This window comes from Lissotriton vulgaris, chromosome 6 (genome assembly GCF_964263255.1).
Source record: "Lissotriton vulgaris chromosome 6, aLisVul1.2, whole genome shotgun sequence".
Lineage (NCBI taxonomy): Eukaryota > Metazoa > Chordata > Amphibia > Caudata > Salamandridae > Lissotriton > Lissotriton vulgaris.
Genome location: NC_141694.1, coordinates 1,293,711,843 through 1,293,727,067, shown reverse-complemented (window position 1 = coordinate 1,293,727,067; position 15,225 = coordinate 1,293,711,843). Strand labels below are relative to the sequence as shown.

General features: G+C 42.1%; 1 protein-coding gene across 1 annotated transcript in view; it reads right to left on the bottom strand.

The window, feature by feature from the left end:
- ENPP3 (ectonucleotide pyrophosphatase/phosphodiesterase 3) overlaps positions 1 to 15,225 on the bottom strand; it is a 716,664-nt gene that overhangs the window by 98,213 nt on the left and 603,226 nt on the right. Inside the window, exon 22 of the mRNA XM_086927431.1 lies at positions 2,959 to 3,088. Within this exon, the coding sequence (XP_086783557.1) occupies positions 2,959 to 3,088 (130 nt within the window). The remainder of the gene's footprint in view (positions 1 to 2,958; positions 3,089 to 15,225) is intronic.

Here is a 15,225-nt window from a genome sequence, read left to right as displayed (position 1 = left end):
CTGTTCAACCCCGCCTTTTTTGCACTTTACCTCTTCTTTAGGAACCATCTTGGTTCCAGAGGGGATACTTTTTGGTTTGTTGAGTATACGATAGGGAGGACGTATCCCTTCCACCCTCTTCAGTGAGGACCTCTCTACCCTCTTAGGGACCCTACCTGGGATCCCTAATTCTGTTGAATAAGTATCAGAGTGTAGACAAGTTTCATTTTGACATGAAAGTTAAGCACTGGTGTAACTGTGATAAGCATGTGTAGGTGCAGAGGAGCCTTCTCCCTCCTTAGCATTGTCACGAGGGGCGAGCAAGAATTCTGGATCAAGTGTGATTTTTAGATTCCTTACTTTCGTCACCCAGGAACAGTTGAAACCAGAAACATAGTTGGCTTGACTTTACTTTATTAAAAGTCTGATTTACCTTCTTCAGGCCAATAAGGCATAGGTTGCTTTCTTGGAGTGAAGCCATCAGAAATGTCTAGGTCGTTTGCCCTTTCACATTACTGTTCATGATCTCCATACAATCTGCTTACATCAAGAAAACATCTTATACTGGTTAATATCGTCTATAGGCCTTTTGTAGTCATGAAAGAGTTATGGGGGCAAGACGGGTCTTTTTAGAACCCCGCATAATATTCCTTTTGTTACTTAGGTGAACTTGTACAGCTTTATTTGTTGCCACCACCTTCTCTCTACTACACACATCATATTCTTATCTTTAATTCATTTTTATTGCGATTTTGACATTTTCAAAAACACCCGTTTGTTAGATACTATATCTTTCCTTTCTCCTTCTTCTTCTCTGTCCTGGAAGTGCTTGCCAGTCAATCAACTTTTTCTTTTTCATTTTCGAAAAGATGCTAAAATTATTCTTTTGAGGATATGTATCACTTCTTTTCTCTTTTTTATTTAATCCTATTTCAGATTCAGTGCACTAATCAAGAGATGAAGGACTCTGAAGTGTGCATCTTCTAAATATTTTACAGGATGGTATCCAAAACCAAATGTGCCCCTGCCAAGGGAGACAATTTACTGTGGCTATTTCCTCATTTGCCTGGGGGAGTGGCCTCAAGCAAATCAGAAAATCCCTTCTGCCTTACAAAACATGCATGTGCATAAAGAGGCCCAGAAAGAAGCTCAGAATAGATGCAAGCACCCCTCCTCCTGGCCAGTGTCCTTTGGGAGGAGACTTTAAGGGTTAGGTTACATAGTTTCCTGCAATGGGGAAGAACCAAAGTCTTTCTCCTAAAAGAGATGATCATTTCACTTGTGAGCGTACAGCTGTGACACTAGTTATCGGTATCTGTGGGCTCACATGAGGGTGAGCATCAGTGCTTAATTTGTAAAATAGTAAGTGTCTCATTGCCCCATCATCGCTGCCAATGGTGGTACCAAAACAACTACTAACCATCTCTCTCACCTGTAAGTGCAACAGTTAAGAATTACTCCAGGTCTCCAAAGCTAAAGGAATGGCTGGGAAGGCAGGTATTTGTAGTTTTTTTAGGTATATTGTATTCATAAACAACCGTTGTTCTGCTCCTCTCTAAATCTGATAAGCAGAGCCACCCTGTGGCAGACTGTCATAAATGTAGTGTTGACAATTAAGTGCCAGTGCCGAGCACTGGAAACCAAGTAAGTGCCAGTGCTGAGCACAGGAAACCACAGGCTCAAATTAAGCACTGGCGTAGTCTGCGAGTGCACCCGCACTTGTGGGCCTTCAGCTCCACCTTGAAGGTCAGGAGGATCGTAGGCACACATGACAGAGAAGCAGCTTCAGTTGTTGCTTTATGGGTCAATCTGTCTATTCCCTTGCATAGGCACTCAAATTATCTAGGAAACACACACTTGTATTTAAATATTTGGATTATGTCTTCCCTGAGTGTGGCACACCTCGTCTGGGTTGGTACATCTGCAACCTGCAGCAATGGGCCCTGTTGACAATACGGGTCATGAGCTCATGGTAAAATACACATTTTGTGCAGGGCAGTGCAAGATTAGCAGTCCAAAATGTTTTGGGCATTTTCACCTTAATTTGCACCTCCCTCATGTTAACAATGTCCAGTATAATTTATCACAACTGCCCGGTATATAATCATGCATGTTTCTGCGTGTATATAGCATTAGACATTTCTCACGAATGCCATGTATACATTTAAGAGTACTGTATTTACAATGTCTTAGCATTTGATGAATGCATCTCATTATAGAGTGGATGCATGCACCTTAGTAAACAACACAGAAATCTCAGTATATACTATATATATATATATATATATATATATATATATACATATATATATATATATATATATATATATATATATATATATATATATATATATATATATATATATATATATATATATATATATATATACAGAATACAGGTCCTATAGATGTATAAGCTTTATTATCGTGAAATATATATATATATATATATATATATATATATATATATATATATATATATATATATATGTATATATATATATATATTTCACGATAATAAAGCTTATACATCTATAGGACCTGTATTCTGCCCCCAATCACTTACCTCATACGTACGTAGCTTTAGTATACTGCCATAATATAACTGACAGCCAAGACAACTTTCATTTTAAATATCCTTCATTTCAAAATGGCGTTGCAGAATCATGTTTTTGTACAACTGACCCTTCCGCCCTTAAAACTTGCCAATGTGGGTGGAGGGGGCACTTGTTTTCCATTCTTGTCATTAGGAAGTAAACACGTCTGCGGAGTAGCCCACACAAGGCTTGAAGGTTTACAACAGAGGCGGGTGACATTTAGGCGAGGTTTCCATTTGGCAACACACTCTCGCCACAGGAAGTCTGGCCATGTAGTGCATAATTATGCCCGTGATGGCTGCAGCCTGTTGTTTTCGATATGCTTAAAGACACAGCAGTCCCATGCGACCTAGCAAGCGTCCACATTTAGACGTGTACTTACTGGGAGGAAAGAGGAAACCATGCGTAATGTTCAGGTCTGGCTTGTAGTCGGAGCATTTCTGGCTTTTGACATCCGGGATTCTAGCATCGGCCAGCAGACAGGGTGGAAACGTAGGAGTGGGCGCGGCTCCCTGGTAATAGAAAGGTTAAACATCATGCCCACTGTATGGTTTACCAACCGTAAAATGTGTTCTGATGAAAATGTTGTAGATTTAGCACTTTCTTACTTTCAGAAAATAAAAAAACAAGGCCCACAGTCTGACAGTCCGGCACTAATAGAAATTATCTCTGTCTACTTTAACTGCTTCACACAACATCTGGAACATATGACTATATTGACCACAATGAATAATATGATCTGTCGATTAAGAGGAACACACTAGCTTCTATCATACTTGTTGTATATAATACGCAGTGTCAGGATTTTGCTTAGTTTTCGCTGCCCTAGAGAAATATAGGGAACTGGAAGTCACCTCTACCATAACCTCGATCCGGTTCACACAGATCAGAAGTAGACAGAACTAGTGCTTTGTTTGAAATATTTAGCTGGAGGAGTTCTACATTTTTCTCAGAAGCCCACAGCCTGTGCTGCTGAATGAAGGGCCATTGAATACTAAGTCTATCTATTATCGATTCGGCTAAACAATAGCGGCTGGTGACATTTGAAAGTGGTGGGCAGAAAAGTTTGATATGACTTTTATGTAGTGAGCGACGCGAGCTAGCCTAAGGACAAACGTGGGGTCCAGACTGGATCCTTCTCAAGAGAAAAATATTGGAAACAAAATTGGCATAGTGTGCATTTTAAAGCAAATTAATTTAATGATAAACGAAGACATATAAAGCAGTGGGACTGTATAGTTTTGAAATATTACACACATAAAAAACTGCCTCATATCTTACTGCAATAATATGTTCAGCAGTTACTGTAATGTGCAACTTATACAATGCGACAACTTCAGCCTTTTAAAGTGTGTGCCTGTCCAGTGTCTTAAACAGCATGCAGCATCACCTTTGGAAGACAATGCTCCAACCAGGTTTCGGGAAGGACCTGTAGTTGCTGTTGGCAATCAGTCACATAGAAATATGTGAAGAAGGGTCTTTAACCCTTTCGATGCTCATGACGGAACGGTTCCGTCATGAGCATCGGTTGGGCTGTGCTCTTGACGGAACCGTTCCGTCATGACCACACCCATTAACATTGGGCCCCAGCACCGGCGGTAAATCGTGGCAGCATGGATGAGGTTAAGTGGGATAAAAAATATGTTGACTCTCTAAAAGGTAAATACCTAAAATAGATTTCTATGATTTTCATAGTGTGCTACCCGACCAGTATTTTGGTTTCTCTCTGAAATATAATTGCATCCAGATATATAACACAACTGACCTACACCTAAAACCTGTGAGTATGATTGGCTTTGTCAATGATTGTTAGCTGTTTAACATAAATGAGTAACAACGATTTGCTATTAATAATTACCCTTCAAAATGTTTCAATTCTGATATTTCAATAGTATTGAGGTCTGTGGAATGAGTTTCGGCCTTCAGTTATGTGTGCTTCATGTTTACTTATATCCTTTTTCTCTGCACATCTCATCCATCTGCACATCTTCATCCACCTCTCTTTCCTCTTCAGCACCCTCTTTTCACTCTTACCTGAATGCACTTCCTCGCATCTCCTTCACTTCTCCACATCCAAACATAAACTGTACTCATTCATATTTAGGACATTTATTTACTTTCGCTTTTACCCTGTAAATATGTTGCCATCTGTGCACCCCTTCACACACATTTTTACAAAATTGCAATTACAACTAGAATACATGATGACCATTGTTCCGATTGCTCTGCAGAGAGGCCAACCCACTGACAGGTACTTTGCTTTGGCTTTAGCGTCAGCGTCAGAGCTCTTAATCAAAGCCTCTCCTATACACCCGCACAGCTCATAAGTATGCATGAAAAGGGAACACAACAGGATTATATAGCTAACACTTGTGGGAGGCAAGATTAAGTAAAACTTGAAACAAGAGAGGAACTAAATAGTTGGCATGCATTGCCTTAATGTTTTTAACACTCATTGTTCATAAATCAATCCATGGTTTTGGCATTAATGTTGTTAAGAGCATGTCACCGGCTGCCATGGTTCTGACTACTATGATTGCTAATGTCCACCTTTATCTTGTAAATCACATTTTTAAAAAATTACACACAATGCTTTTCTTTTTAGAGTATTATTTCATCAAACTGTCGGAACATAAAACTGAGCCTTCAATAACATGTTATTGTTAAAGTCTGCATTGCGTGCTCTTGGTCTGGAGACTAAGCAGGAAGGCCATGCACCTGCAGGGATGTAGTAGTTGCATTGAGGCATGCACCGTTATTTAACCCCTTCCATGCTGGTGACGAACCCCAGCCGTCATGCACTACGGTGCTCGTGTGCTGATGACGGCTGGGGTTCGTCACGGCCCGCCCGTGTTCGTCCGGCGGCCGCACACGGGGGAAATCGCGGCCGCACGGAAGGGGTTAAAGAAACGCTGCCGGCAGAACTCTACATTAGAACTGCAATGCATTTATATCTTTCTTTTTATTTTGGTCGAGCGACCATAAAAGCGTGCACAGAAAAACAGTACATTAAAATTCACGTCACTTTAAAATTATACAGTAGTTACCATACTTGTTTGCATGGATCTAGTCACACCACCTACATGAATCTAAAAGTAAAAACAAATATACAATGGCACTTCACCGATGTACAATAATTCTTGAACTCATATAGGTTGAGTAATTACAAAGACAGAGGCACTGGCCGATGGAGCAAAGTTCTGGTGAAAGTCCATAGTGTTAACAAACATGGTCCATATAGTGTGAATTTGTCTAAAAAAGTAAAATAGCCATGCAATGTCAGTTCCTTAGTACACGTTAAGACTAAATAAAACCAGACAGTGACTTATACTTCTAAAAACATGCCGGCTTAATTGTTTTTTTGTGAATTGAAGCTAGTGAGTGATAAAAAGATTTGCGGGACCTATAGTTTATGAAGACACAAATAATTTTGTTACTGTTTGATCTGTCTACAAACTTCCAGCGCCTGCGCCACATAGAGGTCAAGAATCGCGATACAGCAAATACAAAGGGTCTGCAGGTGTCGTATTTAAAAACTCTGAATGCCTCTGCACAGTGTGCAAACCCTAAATTCCTACACAGAGGAACAATCCAAGGTTTCCTTGCTGATTTATAAGCTGGGCAAAAATAGATGACATGAAGCTCAGATTCATCCTCCCAGCTGCAGGCTGGCACTCCCTTCGGACCGCGCCCGTCCATTTACCGGAAAAGGGTGCGGAGTGGTGCGGGTGCCCAGTCTAAACTGAACATAAAGTTTCCTTGACAGGGGTGGATGGATATCGTCAAGAAAAGCCTCAAACAAATATTACTCCTTCAGAGATAGGAATTTAGCTGTCAATTGTGCAGTGGACAGGTTCCCTAGCACCTGTGCTAACTTGCTCATTCGATAGACATTCACTAGATCAGAACGGGAAATTAAAGGGCAAGCTTCCTTCGGGTTAGTCCACAGGCTCAGTTTGCCCAGCCTGCTGCGCTCTTTTTTTTTACATGAATGAACCAGGGGATTTTTGCCACACCAGAAATACTCAATATCTCCTTCAGTTCCATTCTGTAGACAGTCAACTACGGTGTCACCCATAATCTGCACCAGAACGTGGGGGTTTCAATCCTATTTCCTTCCCAATTGGTCTGATCCCCAGATCTAGCCGGAGTAGGATGAGAGGAGTACTGGAAGGGAGACCCAAAATTTGCCTCAAAAAGCTGTTTTCTACTTTACTCAAATCTTGACAGCAGAGGTGCCCCCATAATTCGGCCCCGTATAGTGTCACACCTCTGGATTGCATCTTGTAAATCTCTACTGCAGGGCCAGCAGGTTTGGAGGAAGAGTTTCTTAATAATTAAAGGATTCCCCCCGATGTCTGCGCTAACTTAAGTTTCGATTTGGCAATTTGTGGACCCCACTCCATATTTTCTGTCAGGGTGACACCTAGATATTCAAATATCGTCACCCTGTCTCGTCTGGTGCCATCTAAATTGGGGTTGGGGCGCAGTGTTTTAGGTGGATTAAAAACCATAAACTTTTTGAGTATATATCTCCAATTCCCATTTATTGCAAAAGTGGCATAACAGTCCAAAATCCTTTGTATGCCCATAGGGGATTTGGACATTAGGAGGGTGTCATTGGCAAACATGATAGTGGGGACCTTGGTGCCTGCCAGTTTGGGTGCATCGTTTTTCCTCACCTCCGTAAGTTGGGCCATTAAAGCGTTGACAAAGAGGCAAAACAGGGTGGGTGCGAGCACACTGCCCTGCCTTACGGATCTATGACAGAATTTCGACAGACAGAATTTCGACCTACACAAATATCGGCGTAATTATATCGATAGCAAAAATATCGACGCCCTATGTACAACATGGTAAGTACCAAAATATCGAAAAAATAATATCGATGTTAAAAATATCGTTGTCAAATATATCGATTTTTTTAAAATTTAAAATAACATAAAAAATACTGTAAATAATACTTATTAATTACTTCAACATATTTAAATATATGTAATAATGGTAAAAAAAAATAATAATACATATTTAATTAAAAAATATAATATTTAAAAATAATATATAATATATACTTACTTAACAATAATTACTATTCCCACTCCAGTGGGTGCAACAGTAGGTAAAACTGATCCTGAACACTAAAAATACCCCTTTACCCAAAAACCTAAAACTGACCCTGAACCCTAAAAATACCCCTTTACCCAAAAACTGAAAACTGACCCTGAACCCAAAAAATACCCCTTTACCCAAGAACTGAAAACTGACCCTGAACCCAAAAAATACCCCTTTACCCAAAAACTGAAAACTGACCCTGAACCCTAAAAATACCCCTTTACCCAAAAACTTAAAACTGACCCAGAACCCTAAAAATACCCCTTTACCCAAAAACTGAAAACTGACCCTGAACCCTAAAAATACCCCTTTACCCAAAAACTGAAAACTGACCCTGAATCCTAAAAATACCCCTTTACCCCAAAAACCAAAACTGACCCAGAACCCTAAAAATACCCCTTTACCCAAAAACCCAAAACTGACCCTGAACCCTAAAAATACTCCTTTACCCAAAATTAATTAATATTACAATTAAATTACTTCCCACCCTATTCCCCTATAAACCCACAACCCGCTCCAGTAGTAAAACATATAATTTAGTTAAAAATATACATAAATTATCAATTAATTATTATGTTAATCAATTAAAATAATTCATTGCCAATTAATATTTAATAGCAAAATAAATTACTCATTAAAAAATAATTATTTAATTACAAATAAATTACTTCCCACCCTATCCCCCTATAAACCCACAACCCGCTCCAGTAGTAAAACATATAATTTAGTTAAAAATATACATAAATTATCAATTAATTAATCAATTAATCAATTAAAATAATTCATTGCCAATTAATATTTAATTGCAAAATAAATTAATCATTAAAAAATAATTATTTAATTACAAATAAATTACTTCCCACCCTATCCCCCTATAAACCCACAACCCGCTCCAGTAGTAAAACATATAATTTAGTTAAAAATATACATAAATTATCAATTAATTAATCAATTAATCAATTAAAATAATTCATTGCCAATTAATATTTAATTGCAAAATAAATTAATCATTAAAAAATAATTATTTAATTACAAATAAATTACTTCCCACCCTATTCCCCTAAAAACCCACAACCCGCTCTGGTAGTAAAACATATTATTTACTTTTATATATTTTTTATTTATAAAAACATATTAAACACATATTATAACAATTAATTTAAATACTTAACTAAAATTTCTAACACATATTAGTAAATCGAAATTACTTACATCGATATATATGCTATCGATATAAGTAATTTTGATATTACTTACCTTAGGGTCGATATTCTGGCCATCGATATTCTGGACATTGATATTCTGTCCCATCGATATTAGCAACTCGATATAAGTGTAAGTCGAAATTAAAAATTCGATATTTTGACTGTTTACCCTGCCTTACGCCTCTGTCAACTGGGAACAGCGCTGTCATTTCTCCTCCTTTCCCACATCTCACCTGAGCAAAGTTTGTATCATGTAGTCTAACAAGTATGGTCAGGAGATATAAAATGAGCTCAGCTGGACTGAAGAGACTTTAATGTCATACATCAGATCGCTGTCTCCTGTAAACACATTTCTCTCGCTTTGCTTTTGACTCGGATATTTGCATCAAATTCACAAGGGTATAAGAACCCTGGCCTGCCCATCATTTGGATCCATTTCACAGGAGAACAAATGCAGCAGCTCCACTTCTAACCGGGCCAGCGACATGCAGCCAGGTCTTGGGGTGTCATAGTGTGGGAGGTTAGGGTGGCGAGGGGTCTCAGAACATACATAACAGAAGATTAGCAATCTAAGACCTACCATTGTAGAGAACAAGGGACAGCTGGCCGCCTTCCTCGAGACAAATGGATCCCTCGACCCCTCACAGTCTGGCTTCCGAGCCAACCACAGCACCGAGACCGCCCTCATCGCTGCCACCGATGACATCCGAGCCCTGATGGACAACGGAGAAACAGCGGCCCTCATCCTCCTAGACCTCTCCGTGGCATTCAACACTGTCTGCCACCGCATCCTAGTGCAGCGCCTCAGCAACGTCGGAATCCAGGAGAAGGCACTGGAATGGATCATCTCCTTCCTCGACGGAAGAACACAGAGAGTCCGTCTACCACCGTACAAGTCAGAGGCCACCGAAGTCATCTGCGGCGTCCCTCAAGGATCCTCGCTGAGCCCCACCCTCTTCAACGTCTACATGAGCCCCCTCGCGGCCATCGCACGCCAACACAACCTCAACATCATCTCCTACGCCGACGACACCCAGCTGATCCTCTCCCTGACCAACGACCCCGCCGCCGCCAGAGCCAACCTTCACGAAGGGATGAAAGATGTAGCCGAGTGGATGACGACCAGCCGCCTGAAACTGAACTCAGACAAGACGGAAGTCCTCATCCTCGGCTCCTCGCCCTCCGCCTGGGACGACTCCTGGTGGCTCCCCGCCCTGGGCACCACACCCAAACCGACAGACCACGCACGCAACCTGGGCTTCATCCTGGACTCCTCCCTCTCCATGACCAGACAAGTCAACGCCGTCTCCTCGTCGTGCTTCAACATCCTGCGCATGCTACGGAAGATCTTCCGTTGGATCCCCACCGAGACCAGGAAGACGGTCACCCAGGCCCTCGTCACCAGCCGACTGGACTACGGCAACGCCCTCTACGCCGGAACAACGCCAAGCTCCAGAAGAGACTCCAGCGGATCCAGAACACCTCAGCCAGACTCATCCTCGACATCCCACGACACAGCCACATCTCCGGACATCTGAGAGACCTGCATTGGCTCCCCGTCAACAAAAGAATCACCTTCCGTCTCCTCACCCACGCACACAAAGCCCTACACGATCAAGGCCCGAGCTACCTCAACAACCGCATCAACTTCTACGCTCCCAAACGCCACCTCCGATCAGCCAGTCACGCCCTCGCCGCCGTCTCCCGCATCCGAAGAACGACAACAGGAGGAAGGTCCTTCTCCTACCTGGCCGCCAAGACCTGGAACTCCCTCCCGACCGACCTGCGCCTGACCCAAGACCACCTCTCCTTCAGGAAGAAGCTCAAGACCTGGCTGTTCGAGCAGTAGCAGCACCCCCCCCCCCCACCCCCTAGCGCCTTGAGACCCTCCGGGTAAGTAGTGCGCTCTATAAATGTCTTTGATTGATTGATTGATATGCACAAGCTTGCATTCACTCCTACGTGTGACGACTATGAAAGGGTGGGATCTTTGCCTGTGAATGATGAACAGCTGCTTCACGCAGGGCTGGAGACTTCAATGTGCGAAAATATGAACCTTAAAGCATCACTGGCCTACAGTGGGGACTGCAATAGAATACAATGGCAGTGATTCATTATGAAGAGCTTTAGAACAGTAAGCCCCGTGTATTGGGTCACAGTGCAGAAAGTTGATCTACCTGGCTTTTGTCTTCTGCTTCAGAGCGAGGTGGGGTAGGCAGTCTGTAAAACACAGTCCAGCCTTAACTACATTGGTTTGTTCAGAGATACGATCTTATCTCTAAATAAATTGATCTATTTACTATTTGTACAGGAATGTTAAGTAATACCAGGGGGAACAGCCCCAGAGCCCTTATGGAGAATCCACCCTGCCACAGAAGCTCCAGGTAAACCAGGGACCCATCTTTTCCCTGTCTGGGAGAGTTGGAAGGGAAATCTTCTTGTGTTCCCACCTCACAGGAGCAGAATGATGATTGTGTGGGGGTTGAGCAATGCAGGCTCCCACAAGCACCCTGGATGGATGCTGGCAGGGGTGCTGGTGGGTCACATTTATTCTATTATGTAGGTGGGATGAGAACAAGATGAGATTTGTGCCCTTCATACCAACGTCTTCGAGTCTTTGAACTAATGAGTCATGCTCAATGGTGTAGAGTAGTGCAGTAAACCCCATTTTGGTCTACTATATATTTAGGGTCATCCAAATGGAAATTAAGAGTTAATCAATGCCTCTTCCAAGGTGGAATCTGGTATCAAAGTCAGAAAGTTATCTTCAGTGAATGTTGGCTTCTGTGTGAAAACGGCTCCAGCAAAGAAATTGCCCTTTTTCTATTGGCCTATAATTGTTGTGGGTTTTGAGGGTCCAAGTTGTTTTTCTTATTTGTGAGCATATGTATACCTTCAAAATCTTTCCTAGGAAACATCCTGTTGATAGATCAGTTTTCTCACTGGTATGGCTGCTGATGTTGATAGGATGTTCTTAAAGAATTTGAGGGGGGGGCAACGGTTAGAGGGGTCTGTTATCTTTCACAAGATACTGGAATGTGGCCCTTGGCAGTCCTTGAAAAGACAGCATGGGTGATGTTGGGGCAGTTTGTTTTCTTGTATGATTTCATCCTATCTGCTTTGGCTATGAGTTGCCAGTTTATTACAAATGTTCTGGGAGTTAGAATGAGTTCCTTGGACGTTTTTGGATTGCCAGATTCAGGTAGAATTTTAAAAAGCTCTTCATTGTAGCATACAACATCGTTGATTCTGCTTGGATAGCAGAATTTTGTTTGCTTTTTTGATTGACAACTTGTGTTTTCAATTGTATTTGAATAGGCATAGTCTGTCTTGTAGATTGTTGTATTTAAGTCAAGCAGTTGAAGTGTTGAGATTTGTTGTGTTATATTTGTAATCATTTTTTGTAATTCTGCATTCCTCTAAGGGGCTTTAATCTTTTCCATTGTTTTGATATTTTCTGTGGGAGCAGTATATCAAAATCTGTATGGAGCCATCCACAGAGTTTCTTTATTGAATTTATTGTCTCCAAATCCCTTTTAGTGGTAAGTTGTGTTCAACATGTCCAACATGTTCTAAGTTGTGTAAGTAGTTGTTTGTTGATTGACTTTAGCTGACGCTTTTTGTGGAATCATATGTTGGAAAGGAGCCAAGAAGAGATCTGATCAAGTCACAAGTGTGATACTTTGAAATATGTTTAATTCCGGGTTACATTTAATGTATGTCCTGCAATGTGAGTTTTGCTGCTAACAAGCTGTTCTAGGTTATGCAGATCTGTATACTTGTAAGTTTCACTCTGGGGTGGTGCATAGTTGGTTTGGCAAGCAAGATGTTCAGTTCACCATGGATACATACGTTTGAATATTTGGTAAATAGCTCTGATACTGAGACTAGGAAATCCTGGGTGGTGGCCTGAGGAGAAGAAAGATGCAGGAAAAAGTTGGATTGGGCTGCATTTGACAATGAGGGATTCACAACCTTGTATGGAAACATAGTCCACTTTGATAAGGGTTGTTATTTAATTAAATATGATAGCTAAGACACCAACTCATTTATCTGTGTGGTTGTGTGTAATGGTTTAATAGTCTGGAGGAACACCTTTATGTAGTATTGGTGCCATGACTTCTCTCAGCCAAGCTTCATCTATCAATAGGTTGGAGATGTTGCATTTATTATTTTCCCAGTGAACAAGCATTTATTAGTAGGCAGTTTTCATTAGCTAGTTTGTAATTGAAGTGCAGCAATTTATGACTGAAGGAGAGTAAGTATTATCCTTCTAGGATTTGGGTGATGCACTATTGTTTATTGGTGCTGTTGTTTCGGAGTGTTGTGTGGTGAGACTGTAGGAAATGTGCACATTTTGGTGTAGCTGAAGTTCAGTTGATTCTGGTTGTTACTATTCTGTTCTAAAAGGCATAGGGTGCACTTTGTGAGGCCTACATATGTGGGAGGCGGAGAGACTGGTTGAGAGTGCAGGGGTTGGGTTTTTGAAAAGGGGATGCGTATGTGAAGGTTTTCATATTATTTGTGGCCGTAAGTGAGATGCAAGGTTAGGAAAAGTGTTGTGAAGTGCCTTTCTTTTGCATCCCTTATAGGTGGCAGGAGTATAAGTGAAAGGTGAGAGCCGAACATGAAGAACTAGTTTCAAGGCTCTGAATTCTGCAATGGTTGAGAGATGGGTGCTGAGAAGTGTTGCAGGATTTTTTTTTAAATGAGTTGTTAGAGTGTCAGTTGCTTGGAAGATGTCAGGAGTCTGAGTGTAGGAACCTATGCTTCAATTGATAAGTCAGTGCATGAAACGTTGAGGGGGATTCTGGTAGTGGTAGTGGGGTGGAGGCTGAAGGAAGGGTTGGGTAAGCAGATAGCGGGCACATCCCAACTCTATGCTATGTCAAAATCCACAACACCTATGCCTACTCTGTAAATACCACATACTGTATATTTACCCATGCTTCCTTGAAACTAAGACACTTTCCATTTTCCCACCATAACCTTCTCCCTTTCATTCTTCTCCCAACTACTAGACCTCCCTGACCCCGTTACCACTCCTCACCCCTCTAGCCCATCTCTACCCATCCCATCCATCCTCTACTTTCCACCCCAAACCCATGCCAACACTCCAATGTCACATTCCCCCTTCAGAGCAAACTCTTCTATTCATTCCTCATGTACACACTACTTGTGTAGTGTTTACAGGAAGGAGGTGAGTGGTGCCTGAGTGCTAGGCGAGGTAGAGGAGTGTTTTGAATAGTTGAATGCATGTTTGACGTCATATAACTTTCAGGTATGAGCTGCCTAGAGATTAAGGGGCCGATTATGATTGCGGTTTTTCCGCATCCTCGGGGCCGGCGGAAGCCACCGCCGGCCCAGAGGATGCGGAAAAACCGCAGCGGACTGACCAAGGACCCACCGCCACATTAGGATGGCTGGTGGGTCCTGGTTTCCGTCCGCAGCTTTTCCGCCGCGGTCGGCTTACAACCGTGGTGGAAAAGCTCTGATATGGTGACGGTGTCTCTCAGACACCGTCCGCCATATCAGGATGGGCTTTAAAAAATGCTTTTCCGCGGCGGGTTTTCTGCCGCCAAAAAGCATACGGATCTTCACTGCGGGGGCCCGTTGCGGGCCCCCTAGGTGAAGGGGGGGTGGGGGGTGCACATGGGGGGTACCTATGGTACCCCCCTGCATTTGCATGCAGAAAGCGGCAGGCACCGCGCAGTGCCTGCCTCTTTCTGCATGCAAATGCAATGCGTGCATTTTTAACATTGCCGCGGGTGCAGCTTGAAGCTGCACCCGCTGCAATGTTAAAAATAGAGGATGTGACCGCCAGGGTGGCGGTCACATCCTAATTGCACAGGAGGGAACTCCGCATGCCATGCGGAGGTTCCCTCCTGCTCTGGGGTCGTCCGCGATCCTAATCGACCCCTAAATTGGGCATCATTTCTGACTTTAGGCCCTTAGCACCACAGAGGGAAGCCACCCTGGTCCTCTCCACCCTTTGCCTTGATACCTGGGCTGAGAGGAGGAGAAGGAATTTTACGGGTCTATCACAGACCCATGGTACAAAAAACAATATATCATTAGCTCAGGAGCAATAAATAGAGGCTGCACAGTAATAATTTGTAGATACATTAAAAAACCTTTTCACCGTAAGATAAAATATTCTAGGGTAAAAAGTTTAAAAAAATACAATTTCCATATCTAATCTAATTTATTCTCATGCTCCTAGAAGCTATAGTAGCCCTGAAGAAAAAATTCTACAGTTGGCTCTTCATCACTAATGGCAGGCTTATGTGTGTCTGTTGCTCCCCATCTTCGCTGCTATTCTTGGACTGTTT